The following is a 22,389-nucleotide window of genomic DNA, read 5'->3' as shown; positions in this document are numbered from 1 at the left end:
AGATAGATTAGTGGTCTGACCTCGCTCATTATGATAGTGCCATCAATGGCCAGCTTCAGGTCAGTCAGACTAGTGCGCACCACACTGATGATCCTTTGCATTCGATCCACCTCCTGACGTAGGAAGATGTTCATTGGGTTCAAAGCTCCCATCTTCAACAGCCTGGCTCTGACCTTCACACATAAAAATGGCAAAATTTAGATTTAAGTAGGTGCAATTAAAGCTGAATAAAACCCTAAAAATGAAATGTTCTCACCTCATGTGGCACATAATTAGGGGGTAATTTCTCCAACATGTCCTCCGCCATGTTGTGAACAATGGACTCTCGAGTCGCTCCTGATCCCCCTCCACTTTCCTTTGGTTGGATATTTGTGATTGTGTCCAGCACTTCAGCAGATGTGTTTGTCTGATACCTGGTTAACATTTATCACAAAAGTTATTTTAGCAATAACATTCAACACATTATTAGCACAGTATCTTCGTCATTTATAGATTTAGGATAAAGATTTCTTACGTGATATCTGCATTAGGATGCAGCCCCAATGCCTGGGGTGAGTCTGCAGTGGGTAAGCTCTGAATACATTCCATGTATTCCTCTACTGTCTTGCACACTGGGATTTTGTAGCCAGTGTAGAAGCAAAATGCTGGGTCAAACATCTTTTTACTGAACCACACCTGCAATACAAAACACCTATTCTTACATATTGGAACAAATTAAATTAAATTATTATCATTAAAATAAATAAAGGAGATTTAACACATGTATGAACACAAAATTTAGATTATTACACGAGCAAAACACTTGAGTAGGCGTTTGTCAAAGTCATCTGTAACCCTTCCTCCGTATTGCACTTCAGCTAGCATGTATCGCACAGTCACCCAGGACACATCCTGTGGGAAAGAACAAAATGATAAGCGAGGAAAGATGTTTAAAAAAATCTATAAAGTTAGATCACTGTTGCATAATTCTCACCTTCCTAGGGCCGCAGTCATCCAAATGTCTCTCCACAAATTCAACACTTGCAGTAAAATCAGCAGAGTTGAACTCATATGGTATGTTCCAACCCAATGGTCCAAATTTGCGTCGTTCCTAAGAAAGCAATAAAACATGATTATATATATATATATATATAGAATAAACTGAAAACACTGCAATTATGAAGAAAACCTCAAAGACACCTAGTAAATTTTGTATTATGGTGTTCAATCAAGGATTTAGAGTTCTTAAATGCACTTTGCCATTTAAAACATTAATGAGTCAATTATGTTAGGCTATTAGATGCATTTCCTGATGTGGACTAAATAAATATACCAGATATTCATACAATACATTCCCACTCATTGTATTAGATTAAGAGTCCAAAAAAGACAACTTTTAATGTAAAACTACCCCCATTTTCATTCAGTACACATACTATGTCACTTTGACAAATGTCATGTAGCCACTCTGTCTAATATCCATATACTCATTATCTCTCCTTTATTTTTGGGAATGTTTGCAATGCTGAATATCATTTTTTGAGATCAAATATTGACCTTAAATATAATATCCTGAAGCAAAGATTTAGAAAGGAATAGCAACACAAATAAAGACATTCATTTCTTAATCATAAAAACATTAAGAAAAATCAAATAAAGCAGGACTATGAGAGGATTTACGTCATGTTTTACTTTGCTTCTTGTCTGAACTGTACTAAGAGTGACATATTTCTTCTTGTCTCCTCTATCTTACCCCTGACCTTGGAATAGACAGTACCTGCACAGCAGTGTGAAGAAAGGCCACACTGTACAGCATAGGCTTCCACATGGGCAGATTGCTGACTTCCAGCTGGTTCTGTGAAATTCCTGCAAATGTACGTTTCAAGCCAGCACGGATTCCCTGAGGTGGATCGTTGGTAAACTTGATAGAGGACTAGAGGTAAAGGGGTGAGAAACAGTTGTTCTAAACTTGTATATGAACTGCAAGAGCACCACAGTATTTGTAGAGGTTAGGATACTTGAAGGAACAATCTCACAACACCTTTAAAGTTTTGTAAGTGTCACCTGTAGGAGTGTGATGGAAAAGTGATCGTGTGGTTCTGTGGTAATCCACACTCTGAAAGTATCATGCATGGTCTCTGCTGTTGAGATAGTTTCTAGCAATTCATCCATAAACTCCAGGCCCAGGTGGCAATTTTGCAAAAGGACCCAACCTCCCTGTACATATGCAGAACAAATAAAATGGACAGCAATTACTTTTTAAAATTACTCAATCATAGAACATACTATAATATTAACCTATACATACATACCTGTGTCATTGATGTCTGAAGAAGCTTTCTTGCATGCACCTCCTGCCCTTGGCCCATAGATATAGCTCTACATTCTAAAAAAGGCAACAAGCCATATTATAGTAAAAGCATGATGTGCAGCAAATTTACTATTCTTCATGGTTAAGATGAGAAGCCAATAAGAGTTTAGTAGGGCTCACCAAGTTGAAGCTTCTTAGCAAGTACTTCGATTTGGTCAGTGGGATCCGAGCCCATAGAAAGAAAGCAAATTAGAGGGGTGCGAGGGTCACTCTCCTTCCATGTGCTGTGAAGGTTCAAGATGACCGGCTCAGCAAACCTTATGCCCAGAGAGTCTGCTACGTACTTTGTGGCCTGAGCCAAGGTACGGTCAGGGCACCAAGACCTGTGAAAGAAATAGCTTGTAAAAGTATTGTAATAAACACCACAATTGTTTACACATAAGCAACATGGCTGATAGCAGGATCCAACCTTATCAGTAAAAGTTGTTGGAAGACATCATAGGCATTGTATCCATCTGGGATGACACCTTCCTCTGGGGCATCAAGATTGACCCATGCTTTCCAGGGTTTGCCATTCTGAGCCACCTACAAAATATCAATCAGTCAAAAGCAACTTGTAAGGAGACTTGTAAGGAGAAATCAGATGCATGATTTACGGAACCTAAGCTTACCTGGGCTATGATTTGTGAGAACTGTGGCAATTTGCTGAGTTCCACCAAATTTAGCCATACCATGTCCAGGATCCAACTGAATGGCTTTGGGGGGCAGGCCTTCAGGTCAAGAGCTGCGCCACCTATTTGTATGTTCAAAGGAGTTATCATGTTGTAAGATGTTATAACAAAAAGGTGCAATAAACCTACTTGGCAGTGTATATCTTACCTTTAATAAGTATCTGAAATTTTTCATGCTCTATTCTTTTATTCTGTAAGTCAATCTTAAGAGCAAGCAAGAGTGTGAAAATGAACTTGTGGTTTTCATAAAGTCCTCTCACTGTGTATCTGAACACCTCAAAGGTCAGATACTCAATGATGTTTGCAATTCGCTTCTGAGTTTTAGAGGATTTCTCAGACCTGCAAAAGCATACTTATGTTATTTACATAGTGAACAAGAGAGACAGAATGTGTCAAACATGATGTTGTTGATATGATGACATGACAAAGGTGAAGAATGTTCCCACACAAAGTAGGAATTATTTTCTACATTAGTACACCTTGGACCGCCTTACAGCAACTACAGTCTGGCCACTTACTACTTTTGCTTTAAATGCCAATTTCTTTTCTTTCCTTTTTGGTCTTTTAAGACAGTCGTTGATTGTTTAAGTAAGACATGATTGGGTTAAATTCACTAATTTAGTGCCGACCATTTGTACACCATTTGAACAGTGTGAAGTTTAAATCCCTTTGCCCAAAAGCTGTTACAGCCACATGCTTCAAACTCAAACTCAAACTCAAGTGCTAAATTGTTTAGATATACTTGCTGAAGTATTTTTGCTGAAACCATACCTTTCAAGTGACAAGTCGAAGACTTTGAGGAACTGACCCAGGGAGGTCTGGTACATCACATTGACCATGCTCATCTCTGTGATGAGGAAGTAAAGGGTGCTGCCTCGAGAGGCAACAGGACGATATTCTGCTTGAGCTATATTGATCTTCACCTCTGCGTCTGCTGCAATACTGAGCTTTGCACTGACTTCAGCAGCAGTATGCTTAGTTGTACTAAGGATGCCGATCATGGAGTCATCATCAACCAAGGAACCTTACATCACACAAACAGAAACAACATCATTTTTAGAAATATATCTATGTAGGTCTGGATTCAAAGAAATCCATAAACCTACATCAGTAACTGTTGTACCTTTTGTGCTGCTGAGTTTGTACAGCAAGTTGTCTTCCAACTCCTGCATCTTTCTCTTGTTGGCAGTTACATCCTCAATAAGCTTCAATCTTTCTGCCTCTAGTTCCTGTTCAAAGATTCATATTCATGTAATAATTTTTGCAACTTTTCAGTACAAATTAACATTCACGAGTAGCCCAGGACATGATCATCATCACATGCTCAATACTGTAATAACAAGGCAGTATAAGAGAAAATATTTATCCAACTGGTTTAACACAACGGCAAAACCATTGTTGGATCATGGCCTGAAATTGTTATTGCTCTTTTCAAAATTGAATTTTATATTTTTTTACGGCTAAAATATATCTATGTGAAGACAACCTGTTTTGTACAACATGGAAAAAATAGACACTGACGTATTTTTCTCTGAGGATGACGCGACCAAGCAGCTGGTTCTCCAGGCCCTTCATGTTTACAGTGAAATCAATGATGGATGTCTTGGCACTGACTTCTGGGGTGTATGCTGGATTAGGCAGTTTTGTGGTTATATAGAGCTGGAAGCCATCCATCACATTAACCTCTTTGTCTCCCACTTTAACCTACACAGGACAAATCAAAGAATTTGGGCAAGGGCACATTTTCAGTCATGCTGTGGATTTCAGGTGGGAATGGCAGCTACATTACCTTGAAACTGGTACCAGATTTAATGAAGTTTTTCTCAAGGACATTGTCAAGGGCAGGGTCAAGCTCCTCACATACATCTTCAATGAGCAGTGGGCGTCCCAAAGAAAGACAGTCTTCCATATGAGAGCGAAAAAACTTGTGGTTGAGTGAGGTCACCTGAAAAAGAGATCACTGATAAGTTCCATACCATGTATTAGCAAAACATCTAATTTGGGGTTTACTGTATTTGTACTATGTACTTGGAGTGCATTAGCCTTTTCTTTTTCCTTAATCCACGCTTTTCCCTGAGTCTGGGGATCAATGAGAAGGGGATATCTTGTTGCTTTTGTGACGATGATGCCATTCTGCACAGACAAGTCATCTCCTGGGAGTCCTTGAAGGTTCCACTCGCTTATCTTAAAACAAAAAAACAGAGCATGACTTGATACCCTGAATAAGTGCTTGTGCAGCCAGTAGTGAAGTAAAATTTAAAAAATGATCTTGTTCTTACAGTGGGAGGGTCCACTAGTGCAGAAATGAGGTTGAGGTTTTCTGTAAAAGGGATTTTATGGCGCCTGAGCTCTCTCTCCCAGATGTCCTTCAACAACATGTCACGGAAACTTTGGTTGAATGGCCCGCAGTAAGACAAGAAGCCAGTAAGTTGGAGCACGTCTCCCACAAGTCTGCCAAGAAGAAATTTGATCAATAAATTCCAAATCTTACATGAAAAAGTCAGACTCAATAAAAGACATGCCCCTCGCCTTGGGAATATTATTTTTCATAAAATATTCAGTTTTTTTGTAATCTACCTGTTGATCTGCGATTTAAACTCTTTGCTTTGCTCTATCCAGCGAACTTTCTCTCCACTAAGTCCATCAATAAGTGCAGATGCAGCCTGCATTTTATTTCTACACATCTCAGCATCATCCAACAAATCCTGAGAAACATAGTATTTTAAGTGAGCCACAATTTAAATTGCTAGTTTAAAGTAAATGCACTATTAAAAATATTGTATGAGGTTGAACCACACCTGTTTCTCTGCCATAGCAGCATCGCATTTAGCCTTGACTTTATCAAACTCTGCTTGCTTTTCAGCCAGCTGAGCCTCAGCTTGGCTTAACTCATTGTTAGCCACTGTTAGCCGGCTTTCCTGAACTGCCAGGTTAGCCTGCACACAAAGGACACAAAACCACATTCAAAGCAGTAGTACTTATTATGATATTCATATATCTACAATGCAGCAATGCTGTCACTTGTACTATATATATATATATATATATATATATATATATATATATATAATACATACCCTACAACAGGCTTACAGCAAAAAAGTTTTTAAACCAATTTTAAAGTACAATTGTCAGCTACACCAGATCTATACTGCGAAAATTGATGAGGATTAACTTTACCTTGAGTGGCAACACTTCTTTGTTTATGCCAAAAAATGTGGCCATAGCTCGGGTCCATGCCAGCAGACCAGCCACACTACCACACACTTTCTTAGCATTCTCCATTGTGTAATCCTCCATGTCAAAGTAAGTCTGCAGTAGCTCTACTGCCTCCTCATTAATTTTGTCTTTTTGGAACTGCTGAAGGGAGGTCATAAAACCTGACGCACTAATGAGCTGAAGAGAAGACAAGGAAAATTTGAAAGGGAGCCATCAGTCATTTCACTATGTTGATTTTTCCTTGGTGGTATTTACATCACTAGAAAACAAATACTTGTACTTACATACAGACAATAGTGTCTACATGGGATTACATAAAATATTTACAATGTGCAGGTTATGAGTAGTTAGAGCAGAATCCCAACAACTGAAATTTAATAGAAATATTTTTTTCTTACCTTCAGAGCTTCTGACCATGATGGCTTAATACAACGTCGTTCTGGATCAATAGTAACAGTGTCCAGTTTCTTTTGGAACAACAGCAGGCAGCAGTCCATAATCCTCATGATGAGATGTGGAGGTTTGGCTAATTTTCTCACAGTGGCAATGTCAGCAGGCTTGATGGTCTGAAATATTTTTTAAGAAATCATATAGTTAGATTTTTCTTCATTTCACTCACTTTGCATTTTAGTAAATTGAACAAAATAAATTAACATTTCTACTTTTGAAAGCATTCTATTTTAAAGCATTTTTACCCACCAAGACTTTTGCACAGTACTGAATATATACACACAGGTTTAAATATAGAAAAAATAAGTCACAAATCTCACATTAAGTGCAGCTTCAGCCTCTGCTAAAGCTGGCTTGGCAGCCTCCAGTTTTTCCTCTGCAAAAGCCTTTTCTTTCTCAATTCCATCCACAATTTTCTGGGCTTTATCTTTCACAACCTGGACCTCATTCTTTACAATGGTAGCAGCTTCAGCAGTGACTGTCACCTCTGCCACCACCTATGTGAATTTACAAAAAAATGTCTTGTGCAATAAATGAACATACTCATTCGTTTTTCCCCCTCATGATTAATGGGTATTCTACTTGCTCCAACCTTTGATGGTTGTTTTTGTCATTCATTTAAACTTGATTTAAAAAAAGAAGCTTGTGTTATTATTTACCTTGTCAGCTTTGACAGATGCTATAGCCAGCTCTTTTTCCTTAACTACAAGATCTTTAGACAGTTGAGCCACAGACTTACTAGCCTCCATCAGTTTGTCCAACCCTGAAAATCAGTAACATCTTTCAAAATTCCTACCCAGAGTAGACCTTGCAAAGTTGCCCATACAGTTCATCTTTATAACATGCTGCTAAAACTTTCTTACCAACATTCATGCGCTCTGCTAGTGTGTCAATATAGTTGTGCTTTTCACTGTACAGTGTTTTGTAACCATTTACAAAAGAGAGGTAGGATTTAGGGGTGACATGAGTTCTTCTGCGAAACCTGAGAGATGAACAGCATACAACTTTAAGTTAATGTATACATATTTCTTAACTAAAAAATGAAATTATCTGTATATAAACAATTCTTATCAATTCTTAAACTATAAAGTCATGGGAAAAAGATTCTTTAAAGCCATTTTCCATGGTTTTCTTGATATTAACCGAAAATGTTATCAAGGAAACCATGAAAAAAGGCTAGATATCAGCTCCTAAATAAAACTCTTATGAGCTCTTTTTGTTGTTATCATTATATTTGTCCAGACAAATTAACCTTTAGTTGTACCAGCCATTAAAATGAACAAGATATAGAAGAAAACAAGGGTGGTCTAATAATTTTTCCATGACTGTATGTGATTTGCATGTTTTACCTTTCGAAGTAGCTTTCACAGGTTTCAGACACTTTGTCATGATATGTACCCATGGTGGTCACCACAGACGCCTTCACATCAGCAGAGCAAACCATTGGAAACTCTGACAAGAAATAGTTGGACACAGCCACCAGAGCCTCAGTGGGCCAAGGAGTGAACCAATCCATGGTGCAACCAGAAATTAATCCTGGAAACTTCAGAGATCTGGAACGGAACTTCTGCCCCACCTGTCAAGAAGAGTGGATAATGGTATTGTAAGAGAATATTTACTCATGCAGGGGTAGCTCAGTAAGTGCATATTTAATGCAACCTGATAAATATAAAGTAAACAAATCAGAGTGCCTTTGGGTTATTGCTTTTGGTTATACAAACATACAAAGCTTTAACTTGCCGGTGAGAAGCAAAGAACTACATGAAGATTCTTTCTGGAGCGGGATATGAAATAGTCATAAAGATTGTCAAAAGTTGGTGGAACACGAGGAAACTCCTTTTTCATTACAGGGATCAGGTTCTGGGTGATCTCTGTTATCTCATCTTTAGGAAAAAGGTTGGATACCTACAAACAGAATTCACCGTGAGATATCAGGACAATTTTTAATTAACAAAGCTTTATTTTGAGAATGATTCTGTCTAACCTCTTTCTGTGATAAAAGAATGATTTATTGTTGTACTAAGAATAAATAGGACAGTTCTGAATAAAATTGTCTGAATGTAGTTTTAGCTGGTAAAGGGCCTCAAAGATAAACGTTTTATGCTGGAAACTTTTTTTGTCTGCTATTTCAATTGTTGGATCATAACATCCACCAGCCACTCAATAGATTACCATATTTTTGGCTGGTGAGTAAAGCAAATCCAGCAGTTTTGCTGATAAAGTCCTCACCTCTCCAGAAGAAAGCACATTGTTGAGGTACTCAAGAAAGGCTTCATCTTTTATTTCATTGTCCGTAAAGATGAAAGTGATACCTTTTCCTTCAGCCCCAGCTGTTTTATACAACACTTTCAGGTCTTCCATGAAATTGCTTATGTTGTATGTTCTGATGAAAAAAAAAATAGTGTAATAAACAAGCTCTTATAGTAGTATAGCATAGTATAGTCTGTAAATCCATTTTTAGAATCTGAATATTTCATCTTACTAATGTACAATTCATTCTAATTGACTAAAACCTTTATTTGGCTCATTGACAGTCTTTCAACATACATTAAAAAAAAAACACCTACATTTCCCCGTTTTTACCTTGTCAGTGTGATCTGGAAGATGCTGTATCCAGCTATATATGAGGCCAGGCGAGTCAGGCTCTGTTTCCCTGATCCTCCCACTCCCACAAGAAGGGCGTTACCATTGTCAGTTCGAATGATTCGTGAGATCTATATAAAAGCAAATCTTAAATAAAATGAATTATTTCCATCTTAATCTACATGATATCTATCACTTAGATTGGGTTTTAGTCTGACCTTGACAAGATGAGTCATGGCATCCCTGAAGAAAACCAGATCTAGACTTGAGCCTCTTACGATCTCATTGTGCTGGGTCTGATACATAATCAGCTTTTCTGATAAGAACTCAAAATGTGGCACCTGGAAGAATGTTAGTTTGCTTAGACTTTGGTGACAGTTTAATATAATGATTGCAGAGATAGTACAAAATACCAAGTTCATACCAGTTCGTAAATTTTGGGGGCATCGAAACAGGCATCCTCATCTTCTTCTCCAGTGGGCTCAGGGGCATCTCGCAGGAAGTCCACAAAGTATGGCTCAGTATGAAGTTCAGGGACAAGACTAGGGTCAACATGCTCTTGAATCACACGAGATACAGACTTCTCAAACCACTCTCTGTCCTCGGAGCAAATAAACCTGGAACAAAACAATGTTTCAGTATGCCCTTTTGTAATATTGTTGTACTTAAAATGGGAGTTACTGTATGTAAGCACTGTACCTGTCAGCAATCACCCTTGTACATTCACTCTTGAAAAGAGCCAAGAGAGTAGGAATATCATTGCACTCCTCTGCCTTAATGTTTAACATTCCTTGCCATATCCTGGATAAGTCTCTCAAATTGAAGATATAGTGGAACTTGGATGGTGTCGGCAGCATTTTTGCCTTCAATAAGAAATAATTTAATCAGGTAATGTCCTTAATAAATCTATCCCTAAAATCAGTTATCATCTTCTTTTAAGTGACTACCTTTGTCCACTGCCATAAAATCCTCCCAGCAGACACAAGACACTTCACCATGTCTGAAGTCTCATCTTTAAATTTTCTGCATTCTTGGAAATATCCACAGCCGATAACACCTACAGGGAACCAAGAGAAAAACAATTAAATTACTTCATATGCCCTAAAGCAGGCAGAAAATGTGTAATTTTAAAGATAGCTACCAAAGATCTTATCAATGGAGGTGTTGGATGGCAGAGTACAGTTGAAGACTGTAAACTGTCTCTTCAGTCTTTGTGGGATATCATTTCTTCCACCACCAGGATGAATCATGGCAGCCAGAATCTGTACATCCACAATATGGGTGAAGTCACCAGGTTTGTCTAGGTTGTACATGCCCCTCATTTCCATCATCTGGCGTACTATCTCATTGGTGATCTGGTTGGACAGTCACATATAGTTGTTACTCAGACTGAACATGAAATACTCAATAGATAAAAAAAACAAACATTTTGACATAAACACCTGATCGCCCCATTCATTGACAACAGGCATGTTTATATCATCAATGAAGACTGTCATCCTGCGTCCTCCTGGAGGTCCATAGGTGCTGCCAATTCTTTTCTCAATGTAGCTTTCCACAGTTCGCTGTAATGGGGAAAAATGCTTTGTTGATCAAAACCCAATCAAGAACTGCACAAAGCCATAAATAAAGAACATGATACATAGTTTACCTGAAACATTACGGGCTCTGTTGCAGATGAGAAGTTTAGGGACTTGGACAGGTCGGTCTCAGGATCATATTTTTTTGTGTAGCTTTTAATCATCACAGTCTTAGCTGTCCCTTGTTCCCCAATTAGCAGTACAGCCTATACAAATACAATGTTCATCTGTCACAGACATACCATAAATAAAATGTTTCCTGTCATGTTAAAAGAGATAACATAACCTTGCGTTGTTTGGCAATAGTTTCCAGCAGGAAAGAGGTTCTTGTGTTATCCACATTTGGCACAAGAATCGAGGCGTAATCCGGCACAAAATCTGTAGGGTAGACATACTTCCCCACAAGGTCATTCCAATGACACCATTCACCTGAAACAGTAGTTGTCGCACATAGAGTCATAAGCCCAGGATAAAACTGTCCATCAAACACTCACTTGAAAGACAGATAAAGACAGCAAAGACGTGGAATTTAATTTTAAAAAATGACCGTACCTTTTGGGTTGACCATGTACTCAAACATAGTCTCTCCTGGCTGTGTTTGAGGAACATCAATGCGACTGTCATGAGCTCTGATGCATTCCTCCAGTTTGTCTCTATCTTCTAACTCCAAAAGGGCCCCGAGACTCCACATCAGGCAGAAAACAAAGAGGCGTTCAAGGTGTCCGCTACCAGCCAAGCCCCCTGCCTCCTTGGTTGGGATAAGTCCCTCCAGCAGATTCACAGACTGAGGTAGGATAATTGTTTCATGAAACAACTTTTGATCCATTATCTAATTGGTGTTTGTCTTTAGTATTTTTTCTGCATACACACCTGCATTATGTAGTTGCATTCCAAAAGTTCCATTTTGGGTTTAAGGTTCTGCTTCACATATAAGTAAGCATCCTCAAATATCTTGTCGTATAAATTAATAATGCTGTCTGCCTCTTTTGCATTGCGCTTATGAGCCCATCCCTACAACATAAAGCCCATGTTCCACATAAGCACTACATTGTAAAAAAAGTTGCTGTATTGTCTATTTTGATGATTTAACAAAACAACTGTACCTGGAGTATGGGTTTCCAGCTGAGAGCTGAGGAGCTCATGAAGACCATACCCACCCGGGAAACAGTAGCAGGAGAGGCATTATCCATGTTGTGCACCTCAAACACCAGCTTGCATGTTGGAGACATGGTGATGCGGTCACCATTAGCCAGAGTCAGTGTTTTGTTATCATCCAGCACAGAGTTGAGGTTCTCAATCCATATGGCATCAACAGGACCATCCAGCACAATCCATATGAACTCCCCTGAAGAATATACATTTCAAAGCTGTTAGTTGAAATTTCCAATGAATGGATTCCTGTTCAGTATGACTGACTATCTCCTTGCAAGATTTCATGTGATTTTATGACTTTTTTTTGTGAAATGTATGTTTATTAGAATAGAATACCCTTAAATGTAATTAATAAATGTATTATCTTCACTAAAACAATATCTGAAAACACTTGCTTTACACTAGCTTACTAGCTTACACTAGCTTTGGTTTCTAATACGCTATCTTTCAATTCATAAGTCATGAAATTATGTGTTTTTGGCAGTGTAAGCATTTATTATAAAGGCAAACTGTGATATAAATTGAGAATTTTTACCATGTGTATGAATGTGCATTAAACAGTTTAACTTTGTTACAAACCTTTCTTGGCTTTAAGTGTCCTCCTCCACAAAGTGGAAAAGATCCCATCAGTCCAATCATTGGTTGCTGCATCAAGACGACCGAACATCTGTGGAGCAGTGATGGCTTTGGGGTTCATGCGCATCTCCCTGTGTGGGGCTCCACATTCAGTCATAGCTTTCATGAGCAGGTTTATGACTGTGGTCTTCCCAGCTCCACTTGGGCCCAAAGTCATCAGGCCATGGCGCACACGTGAAGACTCATAAAGCTGATAGTGGAAATAACATATTGTTTAATGTAAACAATAACAAACATAAAAAACACAACAGGAGCTTAACATACAAAGGTTTTGAGGTACCTGAACCAGCTTGAGGTTCCATGGTGGGTGGTTGACAATACCAGCAAGCTCAACTTGATGGGCAACAGCAGCTTGAAGTTCAACATATGTGCTGCCATCCAGTTGGATACCAGGAAACAGGTCATTAATCAGGCTAAGGAAGAGGGGCTCATCCTCATCCACCTGAAACATACAGAAACATTCACTTAAACAGTATGTGCTGACACAGTGCCTATGCCTTTGTAATATATCAAATTGTCCCTGGTCAACACACTGAGGGCCTATCATACCAGTTTAGAAAGATTCATGTCACGCAATACTCTCATGACAATGCTGGACTCTGTGTCATCAGGTCGTGCTCTTTTATTGGCTCCCAGTGTTCTCAACACAGACAGGATGTTTCTCAGACCAAAGTCATAGTGGACCTGCCAAATAGCAGGTGATGTGTGTCAGTAGATACTTTACTAATACTTTTTTACTACTAGATAATTAATAATTAAGCAGTGGCCACAAGATTCTCACCTGTTTCGTAAGTTGTTCTTCACACAGTTTATAAAGGACAAAGAATTTCTGGGCTAAGATGACATTCTCATTGAATCCACAACTGGCTAGTTTTACCCTCATGATAATCTGCCAAAGAGAACAGCGGAGAAGAGGCTGCGTGTTAAGACTGGAGCAGAAAGAATAATATTAGTCAGCAAAAGTAGCCTTGACCTACCTGCCGATCTGGTACCATCATTGACACTGTCCTGAATTGTACTTTTAGGTTTTCAGGAAGTTCCTGACGGCCTGCATACCCAGGGTTCTAGAAATGGAACAGCAACATGTTATTTAGTGCATATTTAGTGATTCATAAAAGATTACTATGCTTATATGTATCGTACCATCGTGATAAACAGGCCGAACTCAGGATTTAGATCCACACAGTCTCCATCAGTGAAGATAAAAGTGACTTTGTGTTTCTTGCGTGCCATCAGAACAATGTAGATCTGCTGAGCAGCAACTGATAGCACTGGCAGGTCGATTCTGTTGAACTCATCAAAGCAGCCCCAGGAGCCCGACTGTGCAAGGCCTGAAAAAGAATACATCATTAAATAACTGAAATTGTACACCACACTGCTGGGTGAATTGTTTTATTGCCTGGGATACCTTTGTATATCCTGCCAAGTCCTCTAAAGTCCATCTGGTCCGAGCAGTTGAACACCACCACATACTTGCCGAGGCAGCGACCCATGTCTTTAGTTGTTTCTGTCTTCCCAGTGCCGGCTGGCCCTGCAGGGGCTCCTCCCATGCTCATGCCCAGAGCCTGGGACAGTGTAATATAGCACCTGTTGATAAAAAAACGGTTCTCTGATTCAACTTAAGACAACAACAATATAACTATACAATTTTAATAATATATGATAAGTTAATTCACAATTAAAAAAGAAAAAAAAATTGAATTCCTCTGTTCCGTTCAAGGTGTCCGCTACCAGCCAAGCCCCCTGCCTCCTTGGTTGGGATAAGTCCCTCCAGCAGATTCACAGACTGAGGTAGGATAATTATTCAGAGTTTCATGAAACAACTTCTGCTCTTGCCTGTCAGTTAGAGGGGTGATGACCAGACGATCGGTACAGCCAAGGAACTCATTCTGATAAATGAAGTCCACATTAGTGATAGACACAAGGACCTTATCAATGTCCTCCTTGAAGTAAAATCTGCTCTGCTTCAGCCATTCAAAGTCACTGACAGATTTTATACGCTTTTTTACCTGGGGACAAAGCAGGATATAAATCTGAACATGTTGCATCAACCACGATAACGGTCAGTTAATAAAATGATGAGATCCATGAGAAGTAAGATTTTTCAAAGAACCTACAAGATCATTAAATATATCACTCTGGTGCACATGGATTGTGACGAGTGTCTCATATTTGACCCTGTCAAATTTGCTCAGGTCATAGGTAGTTTGTTTAATGAGTGCGCTGAGCAGGTTTAAGAATTTCTTTTTGGTAAAAGGCATGATCTCTCGGTCATCTTCAGCATTTTGTAGTGCCTCTTCTGCATCTCTTGTCCAAAGCATCTGGATTCCCAACAAGCCCACCTTAAAAATCAGAGCAAAAAGATGCATCTTATGAAGTGAGTAATCTGAATGTAACCTGAAACTATAAGCTTGTACACATTAGTTTCGTTGTCACAAAACCAAACCAAAACAACTAATGATGTCCCCAGTCCTTCTTTATATTTCTCAGCACTCCTACAAGTATACCCATTATTGTTATTTACCAGCTTTCAAGTACTTCCAAGACTGGAAATGGACTAGGAATATGATATTTTACAAGACAGTCAATCCGTGATTCCAATATGTGACAATTCGAAGGTGAGGTGATATATGAATTGTGATGCTCATTTTTAAACAGCAGATGGTGATATCTACTTTTGACTTCACTTGTTAAGACATTCTGCATAACTTTCATCAGTAAGTGTATCAAGATGGAAAAACATGGCCACAGTAAAAATTCAGAGGTCATCCAGAAAAAAATCAGAGGTGTGGCAGAATTTTTTTAGCAGATCAGAGAGCCACCTCTGAAACTATCATAATTATGTAGACTATTGATAGACTAGTGTTGACCTGATACCTAATACAAAGAGAGAGTGCCACTACCATGATCCCCCCAAACATTTTCACTGACCTGTGCTTGGAATTTGTTGAGGAAAGACAGAAGATCGAAGTCTTCATCATTGATTTCTAGATCTGAAGATTTGATAACAGAGTGTAATGAAGACTGCTGTTGCATCAACAGCTCCCCGAGCCAGAGCTCCACTGGTCCCTGTGCCATGACAGGACTGTCCAGCTGAAACCACAAACACACTTTGACTATATCATACTGTAGTTCTGATGAGTACAGGAAAGCAGTGCATCTACTCAAGTGCTATTTTTAAGGTGGTTTCCTTTTTTATTAATTTTTTTTAAACATATTTTTCTCTACTAACACTGCCATTGCAAGTTATTTCATTTTTTAAGATTTCAACAATATATAGTTTAACAAATTTAACAAAGTGCTTACATTAAGAGCAACACAGTGCGCACATTATATTTGTTTACTGCAAATGCAAATAGCATTACATACCGGTAGTTTCTCTCCCTCTTGTGATTTAACAGCCAAAATCTTGTCATACTCAGTTGCATGAAACTCCGCTTCATTAACATTGTCAAACACTCCGAGAAGATGGGACTGAAAAATATTTGTACCTTAAATTAGTTTCGTACATTTTTTTTTACCAAACAAGTTCAAGAAATCATCATGATAATATGACAAAGTACTATGTTTAACATTTTGTATAATTCATCTGCATACATTATGTCACTATATAAAACAAAATAATCTGATTCATGTACCAAATGATTCATTTTAAAAGGGTAGCATTTCACAAGAAAATAAAATGTATAAAGTTGTGAAATACAATCAAGATTCTAACCTGAATTGTGTGAGAATCACTGGCTTGTCCGAGGATTTCCAAAAGGGCCGGATCAGACACAAAGAAAAACCTTGGGAAGAGGAGCCTCTTTTTCTCAAGGTAGCTGTTGAGTCAAAACATATCATCTTCAGTTAACAAATCATTTCCATCAACTGTAGCAAAACATTTGCAAGGTGTGAGGTGTGACCAAATAAAAATAAAAATATATAAATAAATTATAGGTCTAAAGACAAGGCTTGAATGGAAAATATTAAAATGCAATGAATGACAAAAGAATGATTTGATAAAACACAGCTTTGCAGTAACATTTTCGACAAGGCTTTTAAAAAATTAACTACACTTCAATGTTGCTTGAATCTCTCATACATCAAGGTTTTGATTTTCAGAATAGTGAGGGTTGAAAATTTTAGGAAAACTAGAGGGTGTTTTTAAAAATGAACTTTACAAAGCTTTACCCGGCGAGAGATTTTTGACAGAACTCCAGCTGTTTCTGAAGATCTGGTAACAGCTGTCCCAGAATTGGATCACCCACACAGCACTCCACCACATTTGGGACTTTTTGGGCTCGCTGCATGATCGTAATCCAGGACTTGTCAATGTTCTGAAAACGCTTTGCTTCCTACATTGGGAAATATTAAGCATTTTTACCAAGGAAGAGCTCAACATTGTGATTTTCGAAATATAAAGATAAAATAAAGACTATTGCCACTATACCTGTGGCAGGTCTTTTGCAATGTCACCACCAACAAACACTGCCTCCAAATAAATCCACAGGTTTTGCACAATAACCCACTGTTCAATGACATCAGATGATGTTGAAAGCTTTGAAACCCAGTCCTGAATCTCCCCTTTGTAGAAGGCACTGTACCTATAAAAGGCAGACAAGGACAGTTATTTAAGACTGCCCAAGACATTATGCAGGGACTATATCTCCAAGGATACCATGAATGAATAGAACCAACATGTTTGACATCAATTTCTCTCTTTGCATCATCAGTTACAATCACGTCAGTCTTGCAGCAACTTTTTCTTTTCATGGCCTGAATCCAGTTTTCCTACTCTGTGTTAAATATTGTAAAATCTGATTTGTTAATAATTCCAGCTCATTGTTTTCTCTGTTGTACCTGTTGCTCAGCAGTGACCCTAACACCATCAGACTGTCCTCCAGGATAGTGAGGATCTCTGCTGTATCAGCCCCTTTCAGCATCAGTTCTCCTCTATCCTTGAATGTCATCAAGCTCAGCGTCTGGCCCGTCCACACTTCTTTCACTTGTGACAACTTGGCCTCAATATCCTTCTCCTTCACAGCTGATATGCAGATGTCCTACAAAAGCAAAAAGTCAAACTTAGTAGGGTGAATAACAGGTTGCAACCATAGTGTCCAAACTGCCAGCATACCTCAATATCGTCCTTGTACTTCAACAAAGGCGCTTCCATGATGTTCTGCAGTGTAAAGGTCTTAGACTCCACCTCAAATTGGTGCCCTGTCAAGTCTGTGATCCGGTCCCAGTGTCTCCTCATCATAGACTTGTTTGCCATCATTTCAAGCAGAGGGCATGACTCACTGAAATCATCAATTGTCTTCTTCAGGTCTAGGAAGGCTTGCCAGTCCTTCATTCCTTTGGGTAGCTTTCGGCACCTACATATAATGATCATTGATAAAGCATACACATATTTGGAGACTTTGTTTTTTTCTACATATACCTAAATACTTTTTACAGTACCGGTAATTATAGAAGTAATATTGTATTCATTTTGGTCAAGTACTACCAAGTTTTGACATTGGCATGACACTACCTTAAAGCCAAGTTGTTTTACATAATATGAAGCATCACAGTACACAGAAAGTTGGTTTTAACAGTAAGGGTGGGAGAATAATCAGAAATACTTGTATTACCTGTTCTGAAATTCCAGAAGTTCTCCATTGATCTTTTCAATATCCACATCTGTCCACAGAATGCCATAGTACCCATTAATCTTACTCATCACTGCATCATATAGGCCATAGAGTTTCTGCAGCAGGTCAAGCTCTTTTCTATGGTAATCACAGGAAATCATAGATCTATCAGTCAACATATATTGATAATGAACATACAAATTAAGACCATAACTAACTATTGACATCATTTCCACTGTTCTGGCATGTAGTGTCAGCTTTTGTAGAGTGGTAACACACTTTTTCTTCTGTAGACAGTCATATTGAGTGACTGGCAAGCCAAGAAGCTGCTCCCCAGAGTTGTATGTGGTGAAATTTCTCCACAGTTCTTCAAATCTAGCCTGAGGAAAAGAAAAAAGTAAAACCAGTATGTAACAGTAACCAGTATTAGATACGCAAAAGGACTAATTTCAGAAAAGTAAAAGGGAGATATATTGTTGTATTTTATCCAGCAGAAAAGCAACCACTTAAATGTTGCATGACCAAATTATAAAAAACAAGGCTGCAGGTTTGCTGGAGTGATTATTGGTTCTGTGATGGGTTTTTTGTAGGTTTTCTACAGCATGAATATTTGTGCCAAATTTGAAGAAATTCAAGATATCTAGAGATATCATGTTTATGAGAATGGGATGGATGGGGGGATTTTGAACACCAAAATATTATCACTTCATCCTCGAGTCCCTGTTAACATTTGTGCCAAATTTGAAGAAATTCTCTTGAGCTGTTTGAGATTTCTTGTTCACAGGACAAACTTACAACACAATTTCAAAAAATATTAACCCAAAGCTTAAATATCTCTCAATATCTTTAGTGTGCCACATACTGTAAGCAGAATATGGCTTTTATACTTGTTTACATGCTTTTCATGCATCACACTGACCAGTATGAAGGATGATATTAAACTGTTTTACAGTGTTACCTGACAGAACTGGAGCCTGCGGCTGGCTTCTTGGGGAGCTATTCCATCAGCCATGGGGCCTTCCTAAAAAACATGAAAAAAACCCCACAACATTTAAACAAAATTATTATTAATTTAAATGAATTGATTGAATACTTACAGAAACGGATAGGACTTACAGATTCACAGATTACTTACTGAATCATATTGGTTAATGAAAGTGGATACATCATTTTGGAAAATGCCAACACCATCCAGAAGGTTTTGCCTGAATTTGGGCTGCATACGGACAAGCTCTTCTTGCACTGATCTCTGAATGTGAATAACCAAAAAACAAAATCTCTGCTGAGTTACAGAAGATCACATTATAAAATCCCAAAGCAAAAAGTATTAATATAATGACAATACTAACAGCTTTAGACTGAAGTGTTGTGAAGAAATCCCTGAGATTGTACACCCCCTCCGCTTCTCTTTTGTTCACCTCTGCTTCACATTTAGCCAATATTTTATATGCTTCCTGTAAAAAAACAACATCATATGGCTTATTAAGGAAAACTAATATATGACTTCAAATAGATAATTACAATGAAAAACATTTCTGAACCAACTATGGCATATTTATGAGCACGCAAATCTTATAAATTAAGCCGAACTGCTGCTGTTAAAGCTTTCCAGAGTTAAAAATCACTTATTGGTGTATCATAAACTGCTATCTGGTGTTTAGGTGTCTCATAAGCCTTCAAACCTGAAAATAGGGCTGCACTGAAGGTAATTTTTTTTTGCATTCAAATATTCGTTTGAGATTTTTAAATGAAGCTTTGCATGTTGTCGTCATATTTTTTGTGATATTTGCTTTTCATTAATGTACATACCTCAATGGAAATCAATGTCATATCAGTTTGTATTTCAGCATCCCGAAGCTTAGATAGGGCCCCCATGGCACAACGCACATCTTCCAGATGAGTCACAGGATGTGATAACTGTACAAGGTATTTGTTAATATGTATGCTGGTGTCAATCATTTTTTTCTTATACTTCTCCTTCAGGTATTTGCACAACAGTTGCTTCCAGGCTTTAGTCTCAACTGTCAAGGACACCTTTAGTGGCTCTGTATACAAAATATATAATTTATAAGAGATATTTATAATTTAGCAAAGGCATGAGTATCTTGAAAAATATGAAAGGATTACAATGAAATGTTGCACATTTGTGGTTAAAAAGGTACACATGGGCACCACCACAAGATTAACATTTTTTAAGAAACTCAGTTCATATGGTTGCTGTCTAAAACAGCTTACCTGTTGACAACTCAATACATCCCAAAACAATAATGGGTTTGATATGAAGAATTTCTTGTTCAACTGAGTCATAGTGCTCGATTTCAGACTTGATCTGGATCAAGGATGGATTGCTGTCCATGAATTCCTTTTAAAAGTTAAAATAAAGATGATGTTAGGATTAAATTATAAAAAAGAAAGTTTTTCTGTCAAAAGTCGAAACAAGAAAATGTCATGTTCTCAGAAAACCAACCTTGACTTTGAGGTTCCTGTCCTCATCCCAGATCACTCTGAAAGGATTGAACTGCTTCAAAACATCAGTTGCTTCTCCTCTCTGGGAGCTCACCACTGATTTCAGAATGACCACAACCTTTCTGATGTCCTTGTGTTCAACAACTTTGTGATGGAAATTCTCTTTTTCTCTGCCTATGAGATCATCACAAAAAGAGAAATGCACAAAATCAGCAAGCAATAACATTATAAAACTAATTATGTTCACAAATCAAATTAAAAAGGCGTTTTAAGGGTTACAAACTACTTTGATTGATATTGGCTATGTTAGAAAACTGGCTTTATTATACACTGGACTGGAGTGTTTTTTTTATTCACGTGCATGCTGATAATGACTTACCTTTGTTCTTTGTGCCATCGTGACTGTATTCCCGCTGCCATGTGATGCCCTTGCTGATTTCCAACACCAAGTCTATTAGTCGATTTACGGCCTGTTGGATCTCATCTACAGTGGGTCTCATTACCTGATGACAACAAATATAACACAAATAAACTATATTTTCCGTTTAACAATATTGGCAAGGAATTATATTCTAGTAGAAACTCACCACGTTGGGTAAAACCAGCTGGACTTCACATTTTATCAGTGAGACCATCTCTGATTCAGACTTCTGGTAAGTACCAAAATTCCCTTTTAATGTCGGACTGTAAGAGAGCATATAGTTTCTATTAGATATTGGCCCTTTTAAACTTACTGAATAACATAGACATACTTACTTAGTGCCACAAATTCTTCTTTTCAGGGTCTCCAGAGATAGCTTGGTTGCTTTGACCACTGCATCTAATACCCTTGCACTGAAGTATTCATAAAGCTTCTTAAACTCCTGAAATAAATATTTTATTTATTTGAAACATTAAAACATTTGTTGGTTTGCTGTACGTAAGAGCAATGTTTTGGTGTTGGTAAACAAATCTACCTTCTCAAATTTGATTGCTTTATTTCTATCTGGACGTTCTAAATTAATTCCTTCCTCTTCATTAGGGGTCTTCTGGCTCTCTCCTGAGAAGGTCACACTCTTCTGCCCTAAAATGTAAGTAAAATAAAAATTAAAAAAATACACTCACATGGGTGTTGTATGACTGTAATTTCAATACTATATGCAAAATGGGATGTAAGAGCACCCGAAACAGGTTCCTCAACAGTCTTCTTGGTGCCTTTTGATTCACAGATGGCGCTAAACACATTAGCCAGCTCCTCTACTGCTGCTTTAACACGACTACATTTGTAGTCCAATGTCTTTGCCCACTCCTTACATTGATTCTAAAAAAAGAAGAAAAAAACGATACATAATGAGTGGACTGGTGAACCAGATATATGACAATTAATTTTGCCTTGTTACTTTATTTGGGGTATGACAATGACAAAGCAATAAAAAATTGAAAGTGAATTCAGCACCTTATTGCAATCAATCAGGTGCTGCACTGAAGATGAATGACTTTCAGGGAGCTCAATCATCACAGTCTCTGAGATGTCTTTGAGAACATCATCAATGTGTATCTTACAGATATCTTGCACCTGAAAAAAAGATATGGCACCTTAAATCAAGGTGCTCAAAAACATTTTTTTTTTTTTTTAATATCCTCAAGGAAAAAGTGTGACAAGGGGTTGCTGACTGGTGACTGCAATG

The 22,389-nt window shown here is 38.0% G+C and overlaps 1 protein-coding gene across 2 annotated transcripts in view; it reads right to left on the bottom strand.

The window, feature by feature from the left end:
- Window positions 1-22,389, bottom strand: part of LOC131980243 (dynein axonemal heavy chain 8-like) — a 36,315-nt gene that overhangs the window by 1,355 nt on the left and 12,571 nt on the right. For both annotated transcript variants that reach the window (XM_059344457.1, XM_059344456.1), the window contains exons 21-90: window positions 22,158-22,277; window positions 21,884-22,022; window positions 21,679-21,785; window positions 21,479-21,585; window positions 21,310-21,406; window positions 21,102-21,225; window positions 20,724-20,896; window positions 20,492-20,618; window positions 20,066-20,301; window positions 19,606-19,710; window positions 19,392-19,505; window positions 19,215-19,277; window positions 18,536-18,636; window positions 18,257-18,394; window positions 17,758-17,998; window positions 17,484-17,683; window positions 17,074-17,227; window positions 16,815-16,978; window positions 16,360-16,462; window positions 16,011-16,115; window positions 15,573-15,734; window positions 14,759-14,983; window positions 14,478-14,650; window positions 14,050-14,228; window positions 13,785-13,972; window positions 13,619-13,705; window positions 13,423-13,530; window positions 13,191-13,325; window positions 12,922-13,083; window positions 12,585-12,831; window positions 11,957-12,198; window positions 11,724-11,864; window positions 11,406-11,637; window positions 11,140-11,282; window positions 10,925-11,059; window positions 10,716-10,838; window positions 10,415-10,628; window positions 10,221-10,330; window positions 9,973-10,136; window positions 9,698-9,890; window positions 9,492-9,614; window positions 9,274-9,404; window positions 8,920-9,073; window positions 8,431-8,595; window positions 8,040-8,266; window positions 7,554-7,672; window positions 7,350-7,453; window positions 7,011-7,187; window positions 6,639-6,806; window positions 6,202-6,417; window positions 5,820-5,957; window positions 5,599-5,726; window positions 5,301-5,472; window positions 5,050-5,205; window positions 4,811-4,966; window positions 4,543-4,725; window positions 4,145-4,250; window positions 3,793-4,045; window positions 3,170-3,360; window positions 2,962-3,083; window positions 2,760-2,875; window positions 2,471-2,673; window positions 2,292-2,365; window positions 2,044-2,196; window positions 1,757-1,912; window positions 974-1,090; window positions 790-891; window positions 515-675; window positions 257-413; window positions 21-173 (exon numbers count right to left, since the gene is read on the bottom strand). In XM_059344457.1, the coding sequence (XP_059200440.1) occupies window positions 21-173; window positions 257-413; window positions 515-675; window positions 790-891; window positions 974-1,090; window positions 1,757-1,912; window positions 2,044-2,196; window positions 2,292-2,365; window positions 2,471-2,673; window positions 2,760-2,875; window positions 2,962-3,083; window positions 3,170-3,360; window positions 3,793-4,045; window positions 4,145-4,250; window positions 4,543-4,725; window positions 4,811-4,966; window positions 5,050-5,205; window positions 5,301-5,472; window positions 5,599-5,726; window positions 5,820-5,957; window positions 6,202-6,417; window positions 6,639-6,806; window positions 7,011-7,187; window positions 7,350-7,453; window positions 7,554-7,672; window positions 8,040-8,266; window positions 8,431-8,595; window positions 8,920-9,073; window positions 9,274-9,404; window positions 9,492-9,614; window positions 9,698-9,890; window positions 9,973-10,136; window positions 10,221-10,330; window positions 10,415-10,628; window positions 10,716-10,838; window positions 10,925-11,059; window positions 11,140-11,282; window positions 11,406-11,637; window positions 11,724-11,864; window positions 11,957-12,198; window positions 12,585-12,831; window positions 12,922-13,083; window positions 13,191-13,325; window positions 13,423-13,530; window positions 13,619-13,705; window positions 13,785-13,972; window positions 14,050-14,228; window positions 14,478-14,650; window positions 14,759-14,983; window positions 15,573-15,734; window positions 16,011-16,115; window positions 16,360-16,462; window positions 16,815-16,978; window positions 17,074-17,227; window positions 17,484-17,683; window positions 17,758-17,998; window positions 18,257-18,394; window positions 18,536-18,636; window positions 19,215-19,277; window positions 19,392-19,505; window positions 19,606-19,710; window positions 20,066-20,301; window positions 20,492-20,618; window positions 20,724-20,896; window positions 21,102-21,225; window positions 21,310-21,406; window positions 21,479-21,585; window positions 21,679-21,785; window positions 21,884-22,022; window positions 22,158-22,277 (10,662 nt within the window). The remainder of the gene's footprint in view (window positions 1-20; window positions 174-256; window positions 414-514; window positions 676-789; window positions 892-973; window positions 1,091-1,756; window positions 1,913-2,043; window positions 2,197-2,291; window positions 2,366-2,470; window positions 2,674-2,759; window positions 2,876-2,961; window positions 3,084-3,169; window positions 3,361-3,792; window positions 4,046-4,144; window positions 4,251-4,542; window positions 4,726-4,810; window positions 4,967-5,049; window positions 5,206-5,300; window positions 5,473-5,598; window positions 5,727-5,819; window positions 5,958-6,201; window positions 6,418-6,638; window positions 6,807-7,010; window positions 7,188-7,349; window positions 7,454-7,553; window positions 7,673-8,039; window positions 8,267-8,430; window positions 8,596-8,919; window positions 9,074-9,273; window positions 9,405-9,491; window positions 9,615-9,697; window positions 9,891-9,972; window positions 10,137-10,220; window positions 10,331-10,414; window positions 10,629-10,715; window positions 10,839-10,924; window positions 11,060-11,139; window positions 11,283-11,405; window positions 11,638-11,723; window positions 11,865-11,956; window positions 12,199-12,584; window positions 12,832-12,921; window positions 13,084-13,190; window positions 13,326-13,422; window positions 13,531-13,618; window positions 13,706-13,784; window positions 13,973-14,049; window positions 14,229-14,477; window positions 14,651-14,758; window positions 14,984-15,572; window positions 15,735-16,010; window positions 16,116-16,359; window positions 16,463-16,814; window positions 16,979-17,073; window positions 17,228-17,483; window positions 17,684-17,757; window positions 17,999-18,256; window positions 18,395-18,535; window positions 18,637-19,214; window positions 19,278-19,391; window positions 19,506-19,605; window positions 19,711-20,065; window positions 20,302-20,491; window positions 20,619-20,723; window positions 20,897-21,101; window positions 21,226-21,309; window positions 21,407-21,478; window positions 21,586-21,678; window positions 21,786-21,883; window positions 22,023-22,157; window positions 22,278-22,389) is intronic.

This window comes from Centropristis striata, chromosome 11, assembly GCF_030273125.1.
Source record: "Centropristis striata isolate RG_2023a ecotype Rhode Island chromosome 11, C.striata_1.0, whole genome shotgun sequence".
In the NCBI taxonomy this organism is placed as follows: Eukaryota; Metazoa; Chordata; class Actinopteri; order Perciformes; family Serranidae; genus Centropristis; species Centropristis striata.
This window is presented reverse-complemented; position numbering and strand designations above follow the sequence as displayed.